This window comes from Marmota marmota, unplaced genomic scaffold, assembly GCF_001458135.2.
Source record: "Marmota marmota marmota unplaced genomic scaffold, marMar, whole genome shotgun sequence".
NCBI classification, from domain to species: domain Eukaryota; kingdom Metazoa; phylum Chordata; class Mammalia; order Rodentia; family Sciuridae; genus Marmota; species Marmota marmota.
Genome location: NW_025999941.1, coordinates 16742941 through 16758860, shown reverse-complemented (window position 1 = coordinate 16758860; position 15920 = coordinate 16742941). Strand labels below are relative to the sequence as shown.

Here is a 15920-nt window from a genome sequence, read left to right as displayed (position 1 = left end):
TTTTTTTTCTTTTTTTTTTTTTTTTTTTTTTGAGGTGGTACAGGGGCAGAATCCAGGGCTTCACCTATGCTAAGCCAGCCCTCCACCACTGATCCCCAGCCCCCAGCACTTTCACTGATTGGTGGAAAACACTCTGGAGTCAGGCAGGTCTTTGAAAATATGTTGAAAAGGTGTATTGTCCCTCCCTAGGAAACTACTTATGCAAATGTGGGAAACAGTTTTACATATTGTGCCACTATTTAAATAATAAAAGTTTATGAACTTTGATTCCAAAGCTCCTGCATCTGCATCTACTTCCACTTCCCCACTAAGGCCTTCCTTTCCTTGGGTAAGTTAACCATGGCCTCTACAGGACATGGAAACATTAAGACCCAGCAGGACTGAATGTGAACTCTTCACAAGTAAGAATTTGGAGGGGCAGTTTCAAGAGGGTATGGGTATACAAACTGAAGCAAATGACAGCCAAAAGCATGGAAAACAGAAAAACAAAACACAAGGTGGCAATGATGAATCCTCTTCCTTAGGAGAAAAGAGGGCAAAAGGTAATAAGGAAAAGGGATCACCGGCCCAACCCGCAGCGGCCTCACTAATGGAGTCTTTGGTTGCTGTCTGCAGCAAAACGAAGTCCCCAAGTGCCCTCTCTGTTCTTCAGGGACTCTTCCTTCCTGCCACACTAGAAGAAGCTAGATCTGCTTTAAGCCCAGATTCCACACATGGGTATCCACAGCTACTGCCACAGAACCTGCATCCAAGCTCCATTACAATTCTGAGTATTAAACTTCGTGCTTTCTCCTCCACTGTGTTCCGGGTGATTATAAGTCAGCAACTGCAAGAAGACCAGCAGATCAAACAAGAACTTGAACTCCTATTGCATCCTCCATGACTCTAGCTTTGAGGGCCCGCCTCTTCTGGAACCTTCTGTGTTTCACCTGAGTTGCTCAGCAGCTCTGTCAAACAGAGCCACTTTACTCTCATGCCACACATGCCAATCATTAGCCATATTGAACAAAATCAATGCATAAGCTGTCATGGTTCCACAGACACAGCCACTTGCCCAGTGACTTAGAGCAGTGTGAGTATCCTTATGCAAATGGGTATATTAGAACCCACCCAAAATTTTATGAACTGTGGGGTTTGAGAAAAATCGGGTAACTATTCTTCTACTCCGTTCCTCTGTTCATCTAACAGTGCCCAGATATAATCAGGACCACAGCTTTCCAGAGAAAGCTACAGAGGGATTTCACACAAAGGGATCCAATTGCAAGATGTTTTCATTGGGCACATGGTAACTTGAGTGACAATGCCAAACTAACTGCTTAGAAGACATTCTCTACTCACTCTCTAATCACCTTTTCATAAACTGACAGCTCTCAGAATTTCCTGAGGGTTAGAAAATAAAAACAGAAACTTTTTACCTGATAAAATGGAGGAAGAGGCTGTTCCTAAACAGCAGCTGCTAAATCTTACCAAAATCAAGCACTAAACTCTCAATTAGGCACTATATGAGAACGATTAACATAGATATTAAGACCTATTTTTCATGTTAAAAAAATTACGTTCAATTTAGTCATAACCATTTCAAAATCCTAGATTTCTACCAGAGGCTACTGAGTAACTCCCAGTTCCTGATGAAAGATTGGGGAGAGGGGTTTGTTTTCAGTCCCTCTCAGTGACAACATGCAGTGTGACCCCACTGTGGGTAAACTAAGGGTGCGATACAAGCCAGGCTCTGTCAGGAAAGGCCAGCTGGCCTGGACTTCAAGCAAACTCCCATGAGCCTTGTGCCACATGAAGGTTAAGATCACAGCAATGGCTGGAGTTGTGGCTCTGTGGTAGCGTGCTTGCCTAGCACATGTGAGGCTCTGGGCTCATGTTTAGCACCACAGAAAAATAAATAAAGATATTAAAAAAAAAGAGAGAGAGAGAGAGATCACAGCAATGCAACATGACCAAGGTTAAAAAAAAATATTTGGTTTGTTGTTCTAATCTATTTTCATTTTGGGTAGCGCTACCACCAAGGCAGGTAGATGAGAGGTGATATCAATCTATTTAGCTACTTAATGTCAACCACAGCATGGCTTAGTGAGAGAGATGGTACAAATTAATTCTAATTTTCAAAAGAAAGGCTCCTAGATAATCTTTGGATTAAAATGATCTTTGCACATTATTATAAAAGGTTGTCTCAATATGTTTATTTCTATTCTTAGGGGAGATACTGTCTCAAGTGGTTAGTATACTGATGCTTCAGTTATGTTTAAGAAATTTCTGAATTGTTTTTACCTTACTCAACTATTAGGATTTGCTTTCTGAGAGTTAACCATCTCTTCACCATGCATTCTATAAACTGTGCACATGGATTTTTAATGATCACACACCCTCCAACCCCAAGTATTTAGCCTAGAGCCTGAGACAATTCCCTCTTTATTCACTAGAATCATGCTGCTACTATTCCTTGAACCATCAACCAAGCACGTCCTTAATTTGAAATTGCTCTCTTCAGTGTGTTTGGCATATTTTCCAAAAAAATAAAAAATAAAAAGTCCATTCCAGGTGTCTCTCACTAATGGCAATTCAAGATGCAGAACTGACAAATCAGGGAACCATCTGGTTTTTGGGTCGGTCAGGCCAGGCACCCCAACTTTGCCTCTTATAAACTCTGATTTGGGCAAGTTAGCTTGCCTGAGACTCAGTTTTTCCTTCAGAATGAAGATAAGTCTTTGCTTTGCACATATGCTGTAAGATGTTAAGTGAGGCCATCCATGTACACCTCTCTGCTCAGTTCCTAACAGAGTAAGGGCTCAAAGTATGACAGCTGCTACTATTACTACTATGATTACGTGCTACCAGGTATTGACTGACGCTTAATTTTTCAAATTCTTAATTATTTTTTTAAAGAATTTCCCCACTCAAAAGGGATATGCAAACCATACTGCGATCAAAGATTTGTCATGTTTGTGTAATTTTTAAATGCCATCTGTCAAAATGCTATATTTAAGAAGAAGCTGTTTTTGTTGCAGAACTACTAGTGAGGGGAAAAAACAGGATCTTCATGAAATTTCTACAAAAGACTTACCTAGAATTTAATGAATTAAAAAAAAATAGTTTTGTTTGTTACCCAGGAATGACCACTACTATAATGAGAACATGATCCATAAACAGATTATAGACACATCACATAGATCACGTTCAGCAAGAGCCATAAGCTTTAAAAAAGAAAAGAAAAAAAAAAAAAGCCAACTACCAAATACAAGATCTTTTGAAAAAATAGCCACCACAGCTGCCAGTTAACAATGAAAAGCTCATCAGATGTGGGGCTAAGCAAGATAAGAGGAACAGAAAGTGTAACACACAAAATCTACAGTAGACTCAGTCTGACTCCAGAACAGCAGTTCATCAGAGTAGAAGGGAAAAGGCCCAGAAATAGTAATAAAGTGAAGGGAGGAAATAAATATCCTATTCAGAGGCTAAGAAAAGCAGAGTTTATCTTGGGAAAGAAAACCCCGGTGATGTAAGAGAGGGATTCAGGCACACTGTCATTTATTTGTATATAACTAGTTATTCCCAAACCAAAACCATTTCTTTCTTCACAGTGTATTGTTACTCAACCAAAAAAAAAAAGAGGTGGTAGAACACCAGAAACAAAGATGAACACTGATCCAAACTATAACCAACAAAGGAGTAGAATGCTACGGCAGGAACACGACCCACCTGCTTCCATAAGATTATTAGTGGGTGGTATACTATTTTTCTTCTCAGGGTAATTCTACAAATTTATCCAAGACTGATGAAAAAAAATTTATGATAATTCCTTCTGCCTAGCATTTATGCCCCAGATCTAACAATTAAAAACATTTTAGCAAGCACCATGCTCTGCTGGCTGTAAAGCAGTATACAGAGTGATGTGGAGGATCCTTGAAGAAGATGACACTGACCCAAGTCCAGCAGGAGGACAGAAGCCAGCAGGGAAGGGGCGGAGGCCGCAGGAGCAGCAAAGGGCCAGTCAGGGAACAGCAGATGCAAGGGTTTGCAAGTGGGCAAGGTTCCAGTGAGCCAGAGGAGCCAGAAGGAGGCCACTGTGCCTGAGGCGCACTAGACAAAGGAAAGAATGGAAGGTGACAGGGTTGAGCAGCCCGGCAGGGGCCACACCAAGCAAGCCTGTGGGCCACAGTAAAAGGATCTGAACTATCAATGGGATACAAGGCCCCTGTGATCTGCTTCCCCAACTCTAACTTTTTGGCATGGGACCTCTCCTACTACAACCCCTGCTCCCCAATCCAGTGCACGACACCCCCCCACCGCCCTTGCACCACATTCTCTGGATGTGCTGTTCTGATACCATGTGACTTATATCCCCAGGTCCTAAGAATCTTGGCTCTGACAACCCTTTGTCACTCCACTTTAAATGGCAACCCCAACATTTTCTGTTTCCCCTTTCACCATTATCCCGTCACACATATATTTTTAATTTTTGTTTTTAAGATTGTTACCTATCTCCCGCACTAAAACAGAAGCTCTATGAAGGCTGTTTGGTTTGCTGTGGTTTTTCTGGAAACTAGAATAGGAGCAAGTCCAGAGTAGGTGCTCAGTAAATACATGGTAAGTGAATGAACAAACATATGCAGAAGTCAGGAAGGGGCTTCACTAGGGGGAAACAATTCATTTGAGACGTTATAAATACATTTTAAAACTTTACTTTCACAGTTTATCATTACCTAGAAACTCAGGAATTTCACATTAAGAGGTAGGCTATGTGCCCAACTGGCCCCAACTCCTACTTTAGCCACTGCCAATTCAGTTTCTACATTGCTACCATGGTGACCTTTCAAACTCAGCCACCACAACCCCCACTCCCCCCTCAGCACAGACCTCTTTTCAGGATGTCTACATCCAGAACCATCTCCTGGTGGTTTGATGCCCATGTTCCTGCCTGTGACAAGTTACAGGCTCTGCCACTGAAGTGTCCCCATACCAGACTGGTTAACTGGTCCCTGCCTCTTGCAAGAAGTCCTCCTGATCAGAACCCTGCTGCCCCCTCCACTGCTCCAACAGCATTCCACCTCAAGTCAGAGACATTCCTGATTTTCTGGGCTTACATGCTATGCTCACAACACAGGACCTCTCAGGCCTTGCTAGGGAGTTTGGATTTTCTTCTAAGTGCAGTGGGAAGCCTCCAAAGGATTCTTAATTACCTGCTTACTTGGTAATCTTCCTGTCTCCTCCTCCTCCTCCTCCTCAATTGATGACCTTTGAATTTCTCTCTTCCACAGAAGCCACAGGAAAGAACCAACCATCTTATCCCACAATTCCACAGCTCGACCTGCAACTGAATCCACACACTCTTCCTCACCATACAGTGGAAGGAAATAATCTGACTATCCAAAGCCAACCTATCTATGGGGCTCTGAGTTTCATCCCCAATTTGAGGCATTACCCTGACTGGTATCCACGTCTCACACGCTATCCATGATTCCTCACTCCTGGATTGTTTCCACTGGTACACACACAAGCCTACTACTCTCCCAATAAAATAAAGTGAAATCAATCTTCCTTTATTCCCTGGGACTCTTCACCCCAGGCCCCCAGCCTGCTATGACCTCGCTTCTCCTTTACCTTTCAGAGCAAAACCCTGTAACAGCACTGTCCACACTTGCCCTTGCCACTTCAGCTCTGGCTCTTCCAGCACCGTGATCAGCACCTGCCAGCTCAACTCTCCTGACCAAGGTCATTGACAACCACATCCCCAAAGACAGAGATCCAAGTACTCTACTTCATGCAGCACCTGACACCTTACCCCCGACCTAGCATTAACCCCCACCTAGTCTTCTCTCCTTTCAGATTTTACACCACCACAGTCATTGGCTTTCCCAACCACCTCCTTAAAGAGTTCTCCTCTCCCGTGTACCCACAGGTCAGTGTCAGTTTCAGAAGGCTTAGCCTCTGGTCCTTACTTGTCTTATCTCAGGTCAGCAAACCCAGTCTCTGTTCATTGGTGATGCAAACTGATCTGGGAGCTCCAACCCAGGCTGCTCTACCAAGCTGTAAACTGTATATTCAATGGCTGACTCCACAGTTGCATACAAGCAAACAGGGCTCCCGACCCTAAATTTACTGTGTCCTTCATCATTCCTCAGCTCATTAAATGGAGTCACTCAGTTGCTCAAGCCAATTTAATTTTTTTACTCTCATCCACATCTTCACTAAGTCAAGTAAACTCTACTTTCCAAAAGCATCCGGAACACAATAACCTCTCTGCACTACCTCAGTCAGCCACTCTCCATGATGCAGGCTCTATAAACAGAAAGGGAACCTCACACAGCAGAACTTTGATCAGGCCACCTTTCTGCTGTGCTGCCCCCCTGGAAGCTCCCATTACCATTATAATGCCCTCAAATTCCTTACCTGGGCCTCTGTGATCTGACCCTCTGAATCCTATTTCCCTCCCTTCTTCCTCCATCTCCTCTCTTCAGAAGATCAGTGGCTGCTTCTTTCTCATCATCTGAATCCCTGTTCAAGTCCTCCTTGATCATGTTGACCTGAACTCCCTAGCCCTAACACATTAGCCTATTTTACTGATTTCAAGGCACTCCACAGTCCTTGAGAAAAACATAAATACTGTGTCTCACTTCACTAGAGGGCAGGGACTAACTTCTGTCACGCTATCTTCAACACCCATCAGAAACCTGGCACTTAGTGGGAAGGTAACTCCTTAAGTATTTGCTGACTGAGTGCCTGATGGGGGTTATGGCTGTGCCTCCTAACTGAGCTTGCAGTTGTATCCTCAGCCGCTAGCCCTACAGGAGGTCCAGAGAACCTTGCTGTCAAACATTTGTGGGATAAAAGCTAAGTGAATGAAATTAAGGCAAAACACCCAGAAGATTCTCCAAGCAGTAGTTATGCTGAACAAAAGAACCATGGGCCTGCTGAAGGACAAAGTCTGGATCTTGTCAGGAAGAGAAATGACCAGGAAGGCAAGTTTGAGTCTTGCCAGCCAGCCACCACTGTTACCTGGTGTCCTTAATCAAGTGTGAAGTGCTCTAAATCCAAATCCTGAAGTTGGAGATTTAAAATTGGCCCTGAGTGGGATTACAAAGCATGATGGCTTTTACATTCCATGCCTCCACCTTGGGGAAAATCTTTTCAATGAGCATGGATTAACATTTGTGATTACAATGATCATTTTTTTCCATTAAAACGAATCTTTCTTTATGGTATCCAAACAGAACAAGGTAACTTAAATGGAGAACTGCTGAAAGGAAAACAGAAATTTCCAAGAATTGAAAAGGTGACTTTCTAAACTCCCTCATCAGGTAGAAAACCCCAAGACAATCACCACACACACATAAAATCACAGGCGCAGAGTCCTCACTATCAATTCCCCAACTAGAGGACTTCATTCTGCTACCTATGATTTACCTTCCTTGCCCAGAAAAAGAGGTCTGAAAACCATTACAGGAAACAGCTTCTAGACAATTCTGTACAAATGTGGAAAAGTAAAAACCCACACTGGGCTCCTAAGTCAGATGGCTAAAGAAGGAAGTAAGAAATACAACCTATCAGACTTCCTATTTTTATTAGAGTCCAAGAAGGCCTGAAACCTAGGCTCACGTGCTACACGGTCATCCTGAACATGGGAGGCTTCCTCTCATGGACTGTCTACACCTTGCTTACTACAGGAAAACCTCTATTTCACTTTCTGTTGTTCCCTTGAAAATCCTAAAGGACCACTGGATTGTAAGCATGCTTATAACACTGGGTTCTAGTTATTGATAAGATTATATCATTTAATCCTCCCAACCATTATGAGGAATTACCATTACTCCATTCACAGGCAAGTCAACTGAGGCTCAGTGACACTAGGTGATTTCCTTCACATCAACTCCATTCTAGGACTGAGATTTGAACATGGGTTTAGCTGGAGAACTGAGCTCCCAATCTTCCTCCGTCAGTGAAAGCTGACTTTTGCAAGCTTACTATATGGAACCTCTTATCTGCATAACACCTACTAACAGCACACAGAAATAGGGGCCCAGCAATTTAGGAAAGAATGATTTAGTACTGTGCCTCTCACACACCAAAACAGATATTGATCTCTGAAAAGCCCATAATAAAATGAGGAAAAATAAAGATAACGCATTGAGTTTCTCCTAAATCTAAAGTTAAAGAACTGTCCTTTATTCCAAGACAATGGCTCTTACTTTTATGATGGAGAAGACATATAAAATGCTGGCAACTCTAGTTTTGGAGTTCCCCAATCACTTCTGAAGCTTCCTGGACCGAAATACAAAGCCAGGGGGCCACTGTTAAAAGCATTACTTTTTTTCTATTGGAGAAGGGGGGAAAACCTCAAATTTTCACTTGAGTTGAAGATTATGAAAAACATCTGTAAAACCTGGGAGGGGAATAGGTTCTGTTTTAAGACTGGAAATCTAATTGATAATGAACTATTACTTTTTCCTTGCTATGCTTTTATATCTAAGAGGAAAAGTATGTCATGTTAGCAGGGTCTTTATTACAAAGAGGAACAAGAACACTAAATCTAGTTTTACGAGTGGCTAAAATGCAAAACTCATTCTTCTCCTTCCTTTGCTCATTTATAATAATCCCTGCTGTACATGATGAATATAAATGTAACACTCTGCCTTTTTCTCAAAAGTAGAGTAACTCCAACTGTTAAGTCTACTAACTGGCGGCGCTTTTTTTTTTTTTCCCCTTAGAACTTCAATCAAAAAATACTTTAATAATCAGAGGGGCACATTTATTAGAAATACTGCCATAAACTTTGAATATCAATGTGATTAAAAGCAATCTTGCACTGAAATGCTATTTAAATAGTGAAATTTCACTTCTCCCTTTTTAAAGGATTTTTTTTAATGGCACAAATCCCAGATGATTGTGCCTGCTATCTGCTGCAACCTGAGCTTTCATTTAATCTTTTTCTTTAAAAGCCAATTACTTCTAATGCAAACTGCACATGTGCGCCCCCCCCCCCCCCCCCCCCCCCCCCCCCCCCCCCCCCCCCCCCNCCCCCGCCACAAAGAAAAGATTTTATAAAGGAACAACTAAATACAACATATACATTATTGTAAAGCACAGCAGGGAAATGGTTCTAACATCTTTAAAAATATTTTTGGTAAAGGTCAATTATTTCCGACAAGGACAAATAAAACAAAGGTTAGGGTAACCTGCTGAAGCTCATCAGAAGTGGGTACACATTCTAGAATGGACGGGGCGCGGGAGCAGTTAGGCAGGTTGGCTACAGTTAGGCTCATTTGAGTTTCAAGGCCTCCTGATGCCTTCTAATTCTGGCAAGCTACCTCACCTATCTGAGCCTTAGTCGTCTCATCTGTAAAAGGGAGATAATGGTGACAGCCAGAACACGTTGTTACTGAGAAGATTACAGGAAGTAAAATGAGCTGGCACACAGTACAAGTACTCACCAAACTTGGGCTGTCCACTTACACATGGGACATTGTGAGATGTGGACCTTAGGAAGGATGTCCTTATAAAGAAGAAACACACTACACCATGCGCAGGTAATATGCCACGAGGAGGCATAAAACCTCATACTTTCCTCCTGAGATTAGTTATTACAAGAAGCAATCAAAACTGCAAACTCGGAATCTTGCCCTACTGCAGATAACACATGCACTTTCCATAACCTGCGAAGTCTTGAGAGTTCTGAATTCAGCATAGCGTATACCAGGTGCCGCACACTTTTTACCAAGTACAAAATTATAAAGATATGGGATCTCAGAACACTGTCTGCCTTCTTCAAGCAAAATGCAGATTTGTTTTCTGTTGAATCTTTCCAATAATCCCAAAACCTCCAACAAAGTTCTGGTTTCTCTAAACCAGGTCAATGGCAGAAGTTCTAAAGAATTTGAGTGAAAATTCCATAAAAATTCTAGACTCTCTGCTGCATATTTACGTACCACACAAGGGATTAAGAGACTCCATCATCCTAGGCTCTTGGAAACTATATGTGAACTGCCCTGAAATAGATGTATGCCACAGAAGAGTAGCTGTGAATGACAAGTGTGGACATGGCAGCAACCTTCTTAGGTGAAACCGTTTCTTTCTCCATGTATTTCCTTCTATGTTATACACATAATACAGAATAAAATACTGTATTCTCCTCGTCAAAATAGGAAGCTTAAGGAATCCTAGAATCACAGAAGGGAGCTTTGTTTCATCCTCCAAGGAAGTCATCACACCAGGGATCAGCCAACTTCTCTGAGCTTGGTGAGCTATAGGGTCACCCACTTAACTCTGCTGTTCACTGTACAGAGAAAGCAGTCATAGACAATACGTAAATGAAAGGGTGTGGCTGTGCTCCAATAAAACTTTACTTAGGACACAGACATTTGAATTTCATATAATTTTCACATGTCATGAAACCCTTTTGTTTTGATTTCAACCATTCAGCAATGTAAGAATCATTCTGGAATAGCTCGGGATGGATCTGACCCACAAGCTACAATTCGAATAGACTCTCAAAGATGGCAGAATGGGAGAAAGAATCCCTGTTGCAGGGGTGTCTGGTGGGGGCTCCTTCCCCCATGGGTTAGTGCAGATCTCACAGGCAGGTAGCTACACACACTATTCTGCCCACCTACGTCACTGCAGCACTGATGCTCGGAGAGAGGCGTTTCTCAAGTGTGGGCAATCTACCGCCAAACCGCATGAGCACTCCTTCAAGGTGCACTCCTGATCAACAAGCCCCTCAGGTGACTGACCAAGGGACATAGATCTCAAAGACTCCTGTGGAAGGCTTGGCTTAGATCTCCCTTAAGATGTAAGGAGACTGCAAGCATTGCCACCTGTAGAGCCCTTGCAAGCTCACAGAAGAGATCAGAAACATCAGCCTGACCTGCTTCTAAACAAAGGCACAGCATCAAGACTCCATTTTTACAGGATCCATGTTGAAGTTCAGGTGAGCAGAAAAGAGAAAACTGAAAAATGTACCATGCCTGGGATGTACTTCACAACAACTCACTGTGGGGCAGAGATGAAGCAAGATTGGGCCGTGACTCATTAGCTGTTGAAGGGGTGTGATGGCTACAGAGGTTCATTAAAATATTTTCTCTCCTGTGTGTTTCAAATTGTCCATAAGAAAAAGCTGGGTGTAAAAACAGATAAGAGAAACACCAGGGAAAAACAGAGATTAAGACTCCCAGGGAGAGGGGTGTGAGTCTATAATGCAGTGCCCTTTAACAGGACTTCACACAAACACCTGTTTCCAGTTCACTAGGAACCATTTCATTTCCTCCTAGAAAAGAAAGAAGGTGATGCTGCTGTGCTGACTCAGCACCCACCTCCCAGTCCACCCTTAAAACACAAAAACAAAAGCTAGCTCCTAGAGGTGCCTCCTGACCTCTTTTCCATCTTGCCCCAGGCTCAACTAGGTCCCTGTATTTTGACAGGGAAATCACCTGTCATCAAGTGTGGCTATCACCCTGGGTTGCCATCCTCCTTCCCCTGTCCAACTATCAGAGATAAGAGAGGTAGTGTCCTGTCTTCACCCTTTCTGGAAAGTGTGAATGGAACACTAAACTCAGAACAGAGCAACAGGAAGTACTGGGAGGAAGCCTCCGGTCTCCCCTGGTGCCATTACCCCCAACACACAGATTTAAGTAGAACACACAATGTAAGTTTTTTTTTGAGTCACAATACATTGGAAATTGGTCATTTGAACCATTCACCCTATGGCACTCAGTTCAATCTTCACAGTAGTCCACTTCATTCCTGGGGGGTGGAATTGAACCCAGGAGGTCCCATATGATAGGCAAGTGTCCTTTCACTGAGCTATACTCCAGTCCTTTAAATTCTTTATTTTGAGACAGGGTCTTCCTAAGTTGCTATGCAGGCCTTGAACTTGCTTGTGATCCTTCTGCCTTAGCCTCCCTACTAGCTGTGACTACAGACTTGTGCTACCATCCAGCTCAATTCATTCGTTCTTTTTTTTTGGAGCAAATACTGAACACAGAAGTGTGCAGGAACTGAATAGTCATTAACAAAAATGTCCCTGCCTTCAGGACACATACACTCTAAAGCAACAGACATCACAATACATATGAGTGGTGACAGCACAGAGAAAGGAAAGAGTTGGGGAACTATGATGTCCACACAACAGGTGGACTTCAGAAAAATTAGGGGTCCCTGCCCAAAGAAGAGTTCATTTTTCCAATTTCATTGATGATTCCCATAAAGACACCATATATATTTAAAAAATATACTGTGCAATTAAGGCTTTTGATACCGGGGATTGAACCTAGGGGTTCTCTACCACTGAGCTACATCTCCAGGCCTTTTTATTTTTAGTCAGGGTCTCATTATGTTGCTTAGAACCAAGCTAAGTTGTTGAGGCTGGCCTCAAAAACTTGTGATTTTCCCTGCCTCAGCCTCAGGAGTTGCTGGGACTGATTACAGGTATGCACCACAGTGCCTGATAATGTTTTTATTTTTTAAGGCTCCTATGTGTTCAGGAACTAATAAAGAAATTCTAGTCAGTTATTCATACCAATTAATTCCATCTAAACACAAATTTGTGATATTACAAATATAGAATTATACAAATTATCTTGAAGGGAAAAAGGTAATTTTTTGAGTTCACTCATTCTTAAAAAGTCAAAATATAACCAACCTTTTTCTACCAAGTCAACTGTACCATTAACAAATATTACAAATTACCGGAAAAACAGCAATAGAAATATGAGAATGCAGACATACAATAGGCTAAACTGAAAAGAACTGGAATTTTATCCTAGCATTTGCTACCTGTGCTAAAAGAAGACCCAAACCACAAATAACCTTACTTCCACTCAAATCAATAGTCCCAACCGACTTCCACAGCATTAACCCTTGGGCAGTCTTGCCACAAAGGAATTTCTTCATAAGAAGAAAAAGAGAAAAGGAAAAACGAAATAAAGCCTAATGTGTATTTAAACAGTGGGGGTGGGGACGTGTTGATAATCCAAGGGAAACTGTGGACACTTGCCCTGGAAGGTGGACATACATTTTATTTTACATACAGTTTCTACAAACTTTGACCTCTGGAAATCTATTTAAGGGTCCCAGGTTACCAACCCTTGACCTAGATAAAAATCAAATTAGGAAGTCAGGTCTGGGATTATCAGCAGTTCAAAGGGTTAAAAGCAATTAGTATGTATTTAGTCATTATACACAGGTTATCTAATTTAATTTCAACCCCTACAAAAACCCTGGGAAATATGTAGTATGTTTTCAAATAGAAAAAGCTACCTTCAAAGAGATGAAGTAACTAATGTAAGGTTAAGCCACTTTCTCTCTCAGGTTTTCTGACCTATCAGAAACCAGAGATTCAAGGAGACCAGGAGCCCGGCAGAGATTCCTAGAAATATTCTAAGAGGGAAAGCTGCTGATTTTCCATGCTTCATCAAACAATTTACCTACATATTTCTCTCACCATAATGACATTTACGAGAGGAATTAGTATAGCGTTAATTCCAAAACATCTTTTACTTCGTTGGAGATAATCTTAGCCAAAGACAATGGAAAAAGGTTCAATAAGTTTTGGTAATATTGAATGTATTTTTATTCCTGAAACATTCTGATATGGGCTGTTTGTTAAGACAACATACAAGTCTACTTCATGGAGTTCTCAAGCTTAGATTTTTAAACAGCGCCCCAAAAAATCCAGTCACAAACAAATGTAGAACTGTCTGAATTTAAAACTTCAGACTCTACTCAAAACAGGCAAGCACAAGTTACAGAAAGCCTGGCAGCTACAGCATCCTCTAAATGGTGAGAGCAGCCTGCACGTGGGGGGTGGGGGATGGGGGATGACCTCTAACAAACACTAATAATTTGATAGTTCAGAAGCACACACAACCAGATCCATGGCCCTTTTGAGCCTCCAGCAGGTAGTTAAATAAAGGTCTTAGCACTTCATGGAACACCTGCTGATAAATGTATCCCAAAAGAAAAATAGAGCAAAAATGGGTCCAGGCCACTAAATTTGGTTGGGTCTTGGTCCAGATGAAGGTCCTCAGTGAAACACTAAGACACTTACTCATCCTCTATAGGGGAATTACAATAATCAGCATCCTGTTTTCACACAGATTTAGAAACCCTTTATGGGAAATGTATCCACACCCAGAGAATGAAAACTAAGAACAAGAGTGGATCAGGTCCTCTAAAGCTCTACTCCAACTGCTTCCTATGAGAGTTGCCACCTAGTGATTTTAATTTTTTAAGCCCAGGCGGGCTGCCAATGCCACACTAAAACCGGACTAACAACTGATTTTTTCTATTGCAACATCGCCAACAAGTCCTGTGCTTTCCCACTTTCCTTTGCCCTCAAACAGCAGTTCTCCTTTTGAAAATCAACTAATTTGCTCTATGATCTGTTCCAACTGGAAGCTCTCATAGGGCTGCCACTGTATTATTCTTCCTCACAGGGCCAAGAGGTCAAGTCGGCAACTGATAAAAACCAAAGTGGTGAAAGTGAAGAAAAGCCAGGTGTTGAAAACAAGAAGTAAATGTACAGACAGTAACTACCAGCCCGCTCTGGACTTAAAAATTCCCCAGCTGCCAACATTCTACCTACTCCTAATTCAGTATTTGGGATGCCAAGCCTCACTTAAGGCCTTTTCCTTTCTGAACAGAGTGTGCCCGGGCCTGGTGCAGGCAAATAGTAGCACAAGCACCAAGCCACCTAATTCATAAAAACAAGGAAATCTCCAGGACTAATCTGACAGCTTCCAGATATCAGACATTTCATTTGTAGGCATACCTTTAGCTACACATATTTCCCTAGAGCATCCTTCCACCAAATAGCTTAAAACTAAACAAAAGTTAAACTCTGATTTCACTAGATATGGGCAGTAAAGTTTTATTTCACCATCTAAAATTCTGGCTTTCCTTATATATATATTTTTTAACCCCCTCATCCTGCGGCTCTCAAAAAAAAAAAAGTCTGACCAATTGTGCTCATGCCGTGAGGAACCTCTGGTAGCATCTTGTACATTACGTTCCACAGAAATAAGGCAGCAGCGATTAAGACATTTTTTTTCCTAGTTCAAAATTCATTCTAATTACCAAAAAGAAACTTATGGGTGATCAGGTATCCTTTGTAAGGTACCCACTCCCAAGTACTTATGGAAATGATTCTAAAGCTGAGAAATCCTTCCTCCACTCATGTTCTCCACAAGGGGGTCACACCTGAAGGGATCTAGGTTAAACTCCCTAACTGATGATTCCCAGTGCTCACCACCTAGCAATGAATGCCACTCAGGCTGCACCTTGCCAGTCTTCCACTGAAAGGTTCTAGGATGCTCCCAATTACAGGAAGTCCCAAGACTGGATTATCCCAAATGCTCTGCCCTCCCCCTCCCTCCTCCTCAGGCAGCATCCTCCAGGGGGAAGGGGAGCGGTAAGGTGGGCTCAGGTTCCGGTCCCTGGTCAAGCAGCAAGGAAACTTCCCCGGGGTTTGCACAGACTCCATCAGGGGGGGCTGGACTCACCTTCCCGACAGAGCCCCATGACTTCGCGGTTTTTCCCAAACTCCTTGAAACTTTCGTCCAATTCCGTCCCTAGGAGATATACACACACAGGAGGAGGGGAGAGGCAGGTCAGTGGCCAGGAGTGTGACGCACGCTCACGCACGCACGGGTAGGTGTGGGCACCTCCTCGTTCCGCAACCCATCGAACGATAGCATCTCTGACCCCCGAGGGGGCGGGTCACAGGACGGGGTGGCGGGGGAGGGGAGGAGAGGGTAGAGGAGGGGGGAAGTGGGGGGCGTGGGGAAGAGGAGGGCGTGGACACTCACCGTCCTTCCCAGGAAGTTTGGAAGCCTCGACCCACAGATTCCACGACTGTCCCAGCATCGCTTCGGGACTGGGCAGGGGCCTGCGCTCCCCGACCGTCGCCATTGCGGCGG

The 15920-nt window shown here is 42.8% G+C and overlaps 1 protein-coding gene across 3 annotated transcripts in view; it reads right to left on the bottom strand.

Moving 5' to 3' along the window:
- The window catches only part of Atxn7 (ataxin 7), a 104540-nt gene extending 88620 nt beyond the window's left edge, over positions 1–15920 (bottom strand). For 2 of the 3 annotated variants that reach the window (XR_007346895.1, XM_048801216.1), the window contains exons 1-2: positions 15810–15914; positions 15504–15572 (exon numbers count right to left, since the gene is read on the bottom strand). Coding sequence is in view for 2 of the 3 variants with exons in the window: in XM_048801216.1 (XP_048657173.1) it covers positions 15504–15572; positions 15810–15912 (172 nt within the window). In the remaining variant the exon portion in view is untranslated. Of the gene's footprint in view, positions 1–15503; positions 15573–15809 lie in introns of all 3 variants that reach the window. The other variant, XM_015494500.2, reaches the window with a different exon arrangement.